The sequence below is a fragment of the Amphiura filiformis genome, chromosome 1 (assembly GCF_039555335.1).
Source record: "Amphiura filiformis chromosome 1, Afil_fr2py, whole genome shotgun sequence".
In the NCBI taxonomy this organism is placed as follows: domain Eukaryota; kingdom Metazoa; phylum Echinodermata; class Ophiuroidea; order Amphilepidida; family Amphiuridae; genus Amphiura; species Amphiura filiformis.
The window spans coordinates 94,160,985-94,173,576 of record NC_092628.1 but is presented as its reverse complement, the minus strand read 5'-3'; the positions used below and the strand labels follow the sequence as shown (position 1 = coordinate 94,173,576).

The following is a 12,592-nucleotide window of genomic DNA, read 5'->3' as shown; positions in this document are numbered from 1 at the left end:
AGTTGTAGAATGGTTGGTAACTGATACCGACTCTATTTGGCCAGGTGTAAGTTGTGTTAATGATTACACAAAAGTCATGTTGCTATCTTAGTTGTAGAATGGTTGGTAACTGATACTGACTCTATTTGGCCAGGTGTAAGTTGTGTTAATGATTACACAAAAGTCATGTTGCTATCTTAGTTGTAGAATGGTTGGTAACTGATACTGACTCTATTTGGCCAGGTGTAAGTTGTGTTAATGATTACACAAAAGTCATGTTGCTATCTTAGTTGTAGAATGGTTGGTAACTGATACTGACTCTATTTGGCCAGGTGTAAGTTGTGTTAATGATTACACAAAAGTCATGTTGCTATCTTAGTTGTAGAATGGTTGGTAACTGATACCGACTCTATTTGGCCAGGTGTAAGTTGTGTTAATGATTACACAAAAGTCATGTTGCTATCTTAGTTGTAGAATGGTTGGTAACTGATACCGACTCTATTTGGCCAGGTGTAAGTTGTATTAATGATTACACAAAAGTCATGAAGCTATCTTAGTTGTAGAATGGTTGGTAACTGATACTGACTCTATTTGGCCAGGTGTAAGTTGTGTTAATGATTACACAAAAGTCATGAAGCTATCTTAGTTGTAGAATGGTTGGTAACTGATACTGACTCTATTTGGCCAGGTGTAAGTTGTGTTAATGATTACACAAAAGTCATGAAGCTATCTTAGTTGTAGAATGGTTGGTAACTGATACCGACTCTATTTGGCCAGGTGTAAGTTGTGTTAATGATTACACAAAAGTCATGTTGCTATCTTAGTTGTAGAATGGTTGGTAACTGATACTGACTCTATTTGGCCAGGTGTAAGTTGTGTTAATGATTACACAAAAGTCATGTTGCTATCTTAGTTGTAGAATGGTTGGTAACTGATACTGACTCTATTTGGCCAGGTGTAAGTTGTGTTAATGATTACACAAAAGTCATGTTGCTATCTTAGTTGTAGAATGGTTGGTAACTGATACTGACTCTATTTGGCCAGGTGTAAGTTGTGTTAATGATTACACAAAAGTCATGTTGCTATCTTAGTTGTAGAATGGTTGGTAACTGATACTGACTCTATTTGGCCAGGTGTAAGTTGTGTTAATGATTACACAAAAGTCATGTTGCTATCTTAGTTGTAGAATGGTTGGTAACTGATACCGACTCTATTTGGCCAGGTGTAAGTTGTGTTAATGATTACACAAAAGTCATGTTGCTATCTTAGTTGTAGAATGGTTGGTAACTGATACTGACTCTATTTGGCCAGGTGTAAGTTGTGTTAATGATTACACAAAAGTCATGTTGCTATCTTAGTTGTAGAATGGTTGGTAACTGATACTGACTCTATTTGGCCAGGTGTAAGTTGTGTTAATGATTACACAAAAGTCATGTTGCTATCTTAGTTGTAGAATGGTTGGTAACTGATACTGACTCTATTTGGCCAGGTGTAAGTTGTGTTAATGATTACACAAAAGTCATGTTGCTATCTTAGTTGTAGAATGGTTGGTAACTGATACCGACTCTATTTGGCCAGGTGTAAGTTGTGTTAATGATTACACAAAAGTCATGTTGCTATCTTAGTTGTAGAATGGTTGGTAACTGATACCGACTCTATTTGGCCAGGTGTAAGTTGTGTTAATGATTACACAAAAGTCATGTTGCTATCTTAGTTGTAGAATGGTTGGTAACTGATGATACTGACTCTATTTGGATACTGACTCTATTTGGCCAGGTGTGTAAGTTGTGTTAATGATTACACAAAAGTCATGTTGCTATCTTAGTTGTAGAATGGTTGGTAACTGATACTGACTCTATTTGGCCAGGTGTAAGTTGTGTTAATGATTACACAAAAGTCATGTTGCTATCTTAGTTGTAGAATGGTTGGTAACTGATACTGACTCTATTTGGCCAGGTGTAAGTTGTGTTAATGATTACACAAAAGTCATGTTGCTATCTTAGTTGTAGAATGGTTGGTAACTGATACTGACTCTATTTGGCCAGGTGTAAGTTGTGTTAATGATTACACAAAAGTCATGTTGCTATCTTAGTTGTAGAATGGTTGGTAACTGATACCGACTCTATTTGGCCAGGTGTAAGTTGTGTTAATGATTACACAAAAGTCATGTTGCTATCTTAGTTGTAGAATGGTTGGTAACTGATACTGACTCTATTTGGCCAGGTGTAAGTTGTGTTAATGATTACACAAAAGTCATGTTGCTATCTTAGTTGTAGAATGGTTGGTAACTGATACTGACTCTATTTGGCCAGGTGTAAGTTGTGTTAATGATTACACAAAAGTCATGTTGCTATCTTAGTTGTAGAATGGTTGGTAACTGATACTGACTCTATTTGGCCAGGTGTAAGTTGTGTTAATGATTACACAAAAGTCATGTTGCTATCTTAGTTGTAGAATGGTTGGTAACTGATACTGACTCTATTTGGCCAGGTGTAAGTTGTGTTAATGATTACACAAAAGTCATGTTGCTATCTTAGTTGTAGAATGGTTGGTAACTGATACTGACTCTATTTGGCCAGGTGTAAGTTGTGTTAATGATTACACAAAAGTCATGTTGCTATCTTAGTTGTAGAATGGTTGGTAACTGATACTGACTCTATTTGGCCAGGTGTAAGTTGTGTTAATGATTACACAAAAGTCATGTTGATACTGACTCTATTTGGCCAGGTGTAAGTTGTGTTAATGATTACACAAAAGTCATGTTGATACTGACTCTATTTGGCCAGGTGTAAGTTGTGTTAATGATTACACAAAAGTCATGTTGAACTCACCTTGTTCCAACATGGCTTTTAAAGGTGCCTGACCAGATCAACAGCCTCATCCCCCACTCAACTCCAACAAAATACAGATTTTGGTATCAGCTAAAAGTGTATATTTTTTCATAACCCCAGTTTGGTTGTGAGCACACCCCATGTCATGTGCATTCTATGGGCTACTAGGATACATATTTTTACTTGTAGAATCCAAATCACTGGAGCAATTTAACTCAAAAATTGGAATTATAATGTATTGGCACTAGTCCTCAATATGAGGTAGAAAAAGCATTGTATTACAATTGAACCATAAACTGGTCGCACACCTTTAACAAAGAGATGTTTTTATACAGATCAAACCATCCACCAAAAATGGGAGAGTTTAACTTTTGAAACTAGGGCACTATACTTTAAAGATGTTGTGGGGTGAGGTCATAATAGCTGCCTCTTGTAACCTTAAACTTAAAGTCTTGGCTGATAGCTCTTGAGTTTGTTCATTTGTTCATAGAGCAGCTCAGCTGTAGATGAGTTGACTTGTTAGTTGGCAATTCCCATTGTTCCTTGCAGCAGTATGCGCGCGCATTATGTTTTGTTCAGGACCTGTGCTTTTTAAAACTGACTCCTGCCACATCACAATAAGGCTATTGTAGTGGTTGTATACAGTTTGCTCAAGCATATCAATATACCAGGCTCTTGCCTTTGTTGGTAAACATTGAAGTCAACTCATCTATATAGATACCACTGAAATAAATCATCTCATTAGCCATGACATTTGGTGACAGTTTCTTGTAATAGCGTAACCAGAAAGGCCATAACATGATACCATATAGAACTTTTTGTAGTTAATGTTAGGATTAAGATAAAATTTAACAAGTAAATTCCTTTTGACTATGACAAATTTTCCCATAAATAGGATTCAACTTCCCCACAGCAACCAAGCTTGCTACATTAGGCTTTTAAACACATCTTAAAAGCTACATTTTTACAGATCCCCTATTTGCCAGTGAAGTGTTATGTGTCATCTGATTATCACTAAGTCAACTGAGTCACACTCTTGAGTCCTGAACCACAATCAAAATGATTGCCACAAAGTATACCACATGTAATTCAAAAGGTGCATGATCCCATTACCAAGGAGAGTGCTGGACTCACAATCTAAAGGTTGCTGGTTCAATTCATGTAATCGTCATTGTAATGATGTGGTTAGTTTTGTCATATATAATTAAATATTTTTTGTGTTTGTCATTACAGAGGAGTCAGTGTTGCTGGATTTGAAGCATTTATTGATTGAAGCCAAGCAGAAAGTACCGCCAGTACTCAATGCACTAGGAGGCAATGAAGAATACTTGAACATGGGAGGTAAGTACAGCCTATCTGTCTGTTTATCTAGATGTATTTATTGTTTTTAATGGGGTGATACCCTTTTAAACGTTCCATCTCTTGCTTTCCTTGGAAGAGCCGGCATAAATGTAGGAAATAGATCACACTTAAGGTGGTACTACACCCTGATAAATTTTGTGACTAATTTTGCATTTTTCTCAAAAAATAACTACACACTAGTAACAAAAGTTAAGTATATAATAGGGGCAAGGAATCCAATTACTTCACTGAAATTTCAGTGATTCAAGACAAGTGGTTCATTATATATGTTAAGAAATGAGGTACATTCTCGCGGTACCTCTTTTCTTATCATAAATAACATACCGCTTGTCTTGAGTCACTGAAATTCCAGTGTAGTAACTGGATTCCTTGCCCCTATAATATACATAACTTTTGTTACCAGTGTGTTATTATTTTTAGAGAAAATGCAAAACAGTAACAAATTTATCAAGGGTGTAGTACCACCTTAACTTCCTTGATTTTGATCAATTACAAGTGGATACAATTTTAGTATTAAAAACCTTACTCAAGCGGAAAATGAAGATGTCATTTACATTAGGAAAATGTCACAATTAAACCAATTCATTTGCAATGTCAAGTAACAAGTACACTCAATTCAGAAGTCATCATTGAATATTGCATGAAAGCATCATTTAGCCTAAGTCAAATTTGTTTTAGTTGCTGCCAAATTGCATTAACAGTCAAATTAACATGGGTTTCTGCTGAATACATATTAACTTGTTATTAAATATCCCTGAAGATGACTTCAATTTACTCTAAACACCTACTGATGTGACCTATTTATGGTAATTGTTGGCAATCAAATTTGAGATTAAAATCAAATTGGCCACATTTTCATAGTACAAACTAAGTCTGTGCCACACACATCCAGCTCTTCTTCTGATTGCAAATTTGGTGAAGACATAAATTACACATAACCTACTTTACCGATCAACTTTTTGAAAGTTGTCAGTAAAATCTGTGTGATATATAAATTACTAGGTTTCAGTGCCATGGAATATTTGTTCTTATCTTAAATTGGGTGTTAATAAAATATGAATCATCTTCTGTGACATGTAGCCCTGATGTAGGTCGTGTGAAATCTTCTAGAATTGCATTTTAACATTTTTCTTAAGCACTATGATATTATTGTTGATACAGGGTGTATGTGATAGAGACGTTCAAATATTGTAGGGTTCATGTGGCAAGAGATTTAACACTATAAGTGACAATTAGGTGCTATGAAGGTTTTAAAAGCGAGTCAATTAACGAGGCCATTTACACTGCAAAAACACTTATTCAGAACTTGCAATGACAGTTTGCCAATTCAAGAATTACAGAATAAACTTGCATTGAGCTTCAGGCAGGAATTGAGAGGTAAACACATCAGATGAAACTGTAATTAAGAGCAGTATGGCACAGTGGTTAAAGTCTTTAACTCTAATGCAAGAGGTCCTGGGTTGGATCCTTTACAAGTATCTACACTGGAATTTCAGTGACTCAAGACAAGCGGTATGTTATTTATGATAAGAAAAGAGGTACCGTGAGAATGTACCTCATTTCTTAACATATATATTATATATTGAACCACTCGTCTTGAATCACTGAAATTTCAGTGTTTCTCAAAAAATAACTACGCACTGGTAACAAAAGTTAAGTATATTATACGGGCAAGGAATCCAATTACTTCACTGAAATTTCAGTGATTCAAGACGAGTGGTTCAATATATAATATATATGTTAAGAAATGAGGTACATTCTCACGGTACCTCTTTTCTTATCATAAATAACATACCGCTTGTCTTGAGTCACTGAAATTCCAGTGTAGTAACTGGATTCCTTACCCCTATAATATACATAACTTTTGTTACCAGTGTGTTATTATTTTTAGAGAAAAATGCACAAACAGTCACAAATTTATCAAGGGGTGTAGTAACACCTTAACTTCCTTGATTTTGATCAACTACAAGTGGATACAATTTTTTTTTCAAGCGGAAAGTGAAGATGTCATTTACATTAGGAAAATGTCACAATTAAACCAATTCATTTGCAATGTCAAGTAACAAGTACACTCAATTCAGAAGTCATCATTGAATATTGCATGAGAGCATCATTTAGCCTAAGTCAAATTGGTTTTAGCTGCTGCCAAATTGCATTAACAGTCAAATTAACATGGGTTTGTGCTGAATACATATTAAACTTGTTATTAAATATCCCTGAAGATGACTTCAATTTACTCTAAACACCTACTGATGTGACCTATTTATGGTAATTGTTGGCAATCAAATTTGAGATTAAAATCAAATTGGCCACATTTTCATAGTACAAACTAGGTCTGTGCCACACACATCCAGCTCTTCTTCTGATTGCAAATTTGGTGAAGACATAAATTACACATAACCTACTTTACCGATCAACTTTTTGAAAGTTGTCAGTAAAAACTGTGTGATATATAAATTACTAGATTTCAGTGCCATGGAATATTTGTTCTTATCTTAAATTGGGTGTTAATAAAATATGAATCATCTTATGTGACATGTAGCCCTGATGTAGGTCGTGTGAAATCTTCTAGAATTGCATTTTAACATTTTTCTTAAGCACTATGCTATTATTGTTGATACAGGGTGTATGTGATAGAGACGTTCAAACATTTAAGGGTTCATGTGGCAAGAGATTTAACACTATAAGTGACAATTAGGTGTTATGAAGGTTTTAAAAGTGAGTTAAGGGATCTAAAATGAGCGTTTATTGCGTTTCGACAGTATTTTTTGTAGGACATGAGAGCACCTCAGACCTATCGAATTGCATTCTGAATCTGAAGCATGTCTTTCTGATATCAAATAATTTTCATTTTTGAAAATCACAATATAATACAAATTTTATGACAAATTATAAAAATTTGATATTTTTCAAATTTTTGATATATAACAGTCCTCAAAGTAAATCATATAAATCTAATGATATATTCTTAAAGTGTATGTAGCAGGGAGGAAAAGCCAACGGTCAATTGAAAATTTTGAACTTTCATATTGAAGATATGGATTTTTTTCCCAAAAAGACCCTTTTTTTTTGGTGTTTTGGGAAAAAATCCATATCTTCAATAATAAAAGGTCAAAATTTTCAATTGATCGTCGGCTTTTCATCCCACCTACATACACTTTAAGTATAAATCATCAGATTTATAATGTTTACTCTAAGTACTGTTAAATATCAAAATATCAATTTTTAATGATTTGCCATAAAATGTGTATTAAATTGCGAATTTCAAAAATCAAAATTATTTGATATCAGAATGACATTCTTCGTATTCAGAATGCAATCGATATGTCTGATGTGCTCTGATGTCCCAAAATAAATACTGTCCAAACGTTCATACCCCAGCCCTTAATTAATGAGACCATTTACATTGCAAAAACTTAAATTCAGAACTTGCAAGAATTACAGAATAAATTTGCATAGAGCTTCAGGCAGTAATTGAGAGGTAAACAAATCAGATGCAGTATGGCACAGTGGTTAAAGTCTTTAACTCTAATGCAAGAGGTCCTGGGTTGGATCCTTTACAAGTATCTGCTGACTACATTTGATTATAAGGGTAGATGTAATGGACAAAGACCTCACTGACAGTTCCATTCAAGGTAATGCCTGGCTTTTTGTATACCCTTCCCAGAGCATCAAGGGAGATATGTTGTCTGGACACTGAATGATTCATCCAGATTCAATAAGAAGTAAAAAAAATGGTTATCTTGTAAGATTAGCTCAAATTTGTTCGGAATTATTTACTTAATAGAGTTTATTATGTAATAGCAAACAACATTTGCCACCTCCCAAACCACACACACGCAAATAAGTTGAGGAAAAAATGGGACAGTATAGCTGCACGTAGGTCCACACCATCTATTTCCATTAAGTGTCAAACCCCCTTCCCTGGGATCACTTGACGCACTTAAACCAAATAAAAATTGATGATTAAAAGTCTTGGTTTTACACTGGGGAGGCAAAGTGAATGCGATAATGACTTATTCAAGTTCATTGCAAATAAATAATGATAACTGAAGCTATCATTCACACGTGTGTCACATTCAACTCCTTGCATTATTATTCTCAATGTCTGGGGCTGTCTGCACTCTGTTGAACGTGAAATCGATAATAGCTCATCTGCTTGTCAATTGCATTTCATCCAGGGTAGTACTACTGGGTCTAAAATATCTTCTACATGTATATTGTATGTATGGGAACACACCAAAAAGTATTCAGCCTTTGTATATAACCTCATTGGCAAATCTATGGAAATCCATCATATAGGAAATGTAATCTTCTGCATTTGTTGGTGAAAGGCCAAAAATTGAACAATAATTAGCATCTTATAGTGACATTCAGAGAATTTAGTTTTGAAATGTTTGCATACATTTTGTTTTATGGTGACCTTATACACACTTTAAAAGTTCAATTTGAGGAAACTTCATTTGATATGTCACAGAGATCTTATTGTCTTTTAGTAACTTCCAAACCTCAAACTGTTGTTGTTTAGCAGTGATTTCAAAAATGTTGTTGCTTTATTTATAGCAGTGAATACATTTGTGTGGTATGAATCTAGCTGCAGTGAACATAAGAAAGACTATGGCTAGGAATTCATATTGGTGATATATGACAGTAATCAATGACAAAACAAGAAAAGTTTCTAAACATAAATGATTGATTTCTACATGTGCTTTGATGTGTTTGAATATAAACAGATACTTCTATATGATACATATTACATCGGTGTTTGAAAGATTAGACGAAAACTGTCAGCCGTACATTCCAGTGAAGACAGATTTATAGCAAAGGCAAATACTAGCATGCGGTTATGTAAAAGTTATTCTTGCCACAAAACATGATCTGCGGTTTAATGCCTGCACACTTTGATCCTTCAAAATAATACTTGACACCAAAGTAAAGCATTTTTTTGTTTCTATAGGATAAAACTCTTTGTTGAGACAATTTAGATAATTTGTCTGCCTCTATGGGATTGAGTAGAAGAATAAGCCTACGTCACTCAAAGCTGTGTAGCACAGTCATATCATGTTTATTTATTTCTCAAGCCTCATCAGCCATGTCTCTAGGATGCTTTTTTTGGATTACAAAATTGTTGAATTTTACGATTATACTTGAATCATTACTGCAGTGTATCAAGTTGTTAGCAAATATCGCCATTGGGTAGTGACTGATTGTGACGTTAAGCAAATTTCCCTTGCATCTCAAAAGTAATTAAGTTTAGAATGGTTTGCATCTAATAAACTTACTTTGAGCATAATTTGAGGAAGAAGACTGGTTAAAATTTGTTTTCAATCAGAATCAATGTGTAGCTAATGTCTGCTATCTACTGAAGATAGCATGTCAACTGAGAATCAATAAGCACTTTGTTGTATTTGATTTATAAAACTAAATGCATCCATATGCATTATAAACTTGGAAAGCACAGTTTGGGCAGCTTTTTTTTAGTATAGTCACTTAAGTTTTTACATCTATGTACAATTTCTTTCCTTAACCCTAACCCTACTAAATACTACAAAATACTTCCACTCTTACCCTACGCGCCGGTATGCCGCCCACATGGCGAGATGACGCAATCGCCCTAAGTGATATATAGGCACGGTTTCGCTGGCCAGTGAAGCCCAAGACCGTGGCAAAGTGTCGCCGACCGAGTGCTTGGCATGCGAGGGGTCTCGGGTTGAATCCCACCCAGAGCAAACAACTTCTTTCCTTCTTTTCTCTCTTTATTCTTTCCTTCTTTCCCTTCCCGTCGCCAAAAAGCCCTTAGGCGGTTAGGGTTAGGTTACCACTATCGAAACTCAGTATAGGCTTCCTTAACCCTAACCCTACTAAATACTACAAAATACTACTTGATATATGCGCTGTTCGTGCATGCATCCCACGTGGTGTAATGACGCAATCGCCCTAAGTGATATATAGGCACGGTTTCGCTGGCCAGCGAAGACCAAGACCGTGGCAAAGTGTCGCCGACCGAGTGCTTGGCATGCGAGGGTCTCGGGTTCGAATCCCACCCAGAGCAAACAACTTCTTTCCTTCTTTTCTCTCTTTATTCTTTCCTTCTTTCCCTTCCGTCGCTAAAAAGCCCTTAGGCGGTTAGGGTTAAGACACATTTTTGGTAGCGTGAAATCTGAATATGTTTTCTTTATTTCAAACTCAAATCTGGAATCAAACGTGTCATGATGTACAGCCTTAAGCTCCTTTAAGTATGTACTAAATCCTGGTAAATATAAAGCTCATGAGCTGGGGGATGGAATGATGCATTAGTAAATTGAGCAATGGTGCTAATTGAAGATTTGAAATACTTGTGTCATTTAAGACTCTCTCTCATCCTCCTACTGATGTGTGAATAGATAGATGTGTCTGGATTTGGGTCATTCTGAATAGTCAGACAAAACCAGGCTTTTAGGTGACTTCTTGTATGAGCTTTCCCACACAATTTTATCTTTTTATTCACATGTTCGAATTCATAGCTGATAAATTATTTTTTTCCAATCTATGGAAATGCATATTTGTTTACACATTCGCTCTATATGGAGACACACTTAGGTTTTGATGGGTCTGTGCTCAAACTGAATGCTCAAGTCGGGCTAAAAAGTGTATGAAAAGCATGATGGTCTATATGAAAAGACAACAGTGAAACTCTTTTGAAGATAAAGAAAAAAAGGCCACTCCCAGGAAATGAAGTGAACAATTTCACTGTTAGCCTTTGGGTCAAGAGAAAGAAAATTCTTAATTCAATGCCAACCTTCACTGACGCTCTTTTTGTCAATTTTCATTCAATTTCATCAATAGTCATTCAATTTGGTAAATGGTCGATTGAATTAATCATCTTGTTTTTGTCTCATGTACAAATCTATATGTGTGAATTTGTCAAAGTGTAAAAAGACTGTAAATCAAGTTGGTCCTGCAAAATTTTATGTGTAAAGTTGAAATTTAACTTTACATTTGCAGAGTATCAAACTTTTAAGGTGAGATTACAGTTATGAGTTTGAATAAAATTAAGTTTGAAAACGTGTGGCCATGTGGGAAACCTTTTATAGGTCTAGATAGCAACAAAACACTTCTTGTTTGGCAAAAATTTGCAATAAATTTAATATTCTGTATTTCTATTTGCTGTTATCATTTCAGATGAGCGTGGTTGTTCCTTCTGTGGTGGTCTTGGTCATCGTATTACTGACTGTCCCAAATTGGAAGCCATACAGAACAAGCAAGCCAGCAACATTGGTCGCAAGGACTATCTAGCTGCAAGTGCTGCAGACTGGTAAAAATGTGCTATTCGAAGCACATGGCAAGGGCTGTATATGACCTGAGCACTAGGTGCTGCAAAAGGAACCATTTGAAAAGGGAATAGGTGTATCTTCTGCAGACTAAGAACCAACTCACATGGTGTATTATCACTTCTACTCTACAAGTGCTGGCTGCAGAAGTACACATGTGGCCTATTGGAAGGTTGGTGTCTATAGATCTAAGTCTTACAGACTGGCAACAATGTGCTGTTCAGTCAAGACCATTGTAAGGGCTACAATGGCCCCAGCTTTGTACATGAGGAATCTGTTGGAAAGGGGCTTGGCTTTGTATCTGGTAGATCCAAGCTGAGCAGACTAGGAATATGCACTATTCATCAAGGATCTTCGCAAAGACCATCTTGCGCTACCATCCAGATGCATCAGAAGTAACATAGTAAAAAGGATGGATTATGTCTGCAAGATCTGCAGGCCAGTGACATTTCAACAAAGACCTTCTTAAAGTCTTCATACCATTCCAACTCTGCCAGTGCTGCCATAGGAACTCAGTTGGATATGTTGGAAGGACCTTTGATTCTGTGTCCAGCGGACTGGTAAAATGTGTCATTCAGTATTGTTCAAGCTGTTCTTGTATAACTGTAATGTGCAAATTAACATGGATAGGGTCCAGCACTATTTGGTGCCAAATATACAATGTTTATTTAAGATCTTCCCGCAGTAGTAGAGACATCAATGTAAGGGTAATGTTGGCGTCACTGTCAAGACTTACCCACTTTGTTTTACCCTTAACCTTCCCCTTCCTCAACAAAACTATGTTGAATAGCACACACTTGAGCAAAATTGCAGTTTTCAATAAAGGAGATTTACTTTCCCTTTTTGAAATTACCCAGATATTTTCCATCTGAGCAAGGCAAGTTTTGCCCCATGTTAAACCATAATAAATTTGTCATCATTTATTTTGTCTTTAAATTGTATTTGATTATTTCATACATGCATGCATCTCAGATAAACAAAATAATTGGGCCAGAATTAACTTAATTCTAATACATTACCATATAGACGAATGTTGATAGTGCCAAATTAAGCAGGCAGAAATCTCTGTGGATATGTTTTTAGTTTGATTTGCATAGTTGTGAGAGGCTA

The 12,592-nt window shown here is 35.7% G+C and overlaps 1 protein-coding gene across 1 annotated transcript in view; it reads left to right on the top strand.

The window, feature by feature from the left end:
* The window catches only part of LOC140158205 (probable ATP-dependent RNA helicase DDX41), a 61,241-nt gene extending 49,073 nt beyond the window's left edge, over positions 1–12,168 (top strand). The window contains exons 14-15 of the mRNA XM_072181333.1: positions 4,044–4,151; positions 11,334–12,168. Coding sequence (XP_072037434.1) covers positions 4,044–4,151; positions 11,334–11,470 — 245 coding nt within the window. The 3' untranslated portion in view covers positions 11,471–12,168. The remainder of the gene's footprint in view (positions 1–4,043; positions 4,152–11,333) is intronic.
* Positions 12,169–12,592: the final 424 nt, after the last annotated feature.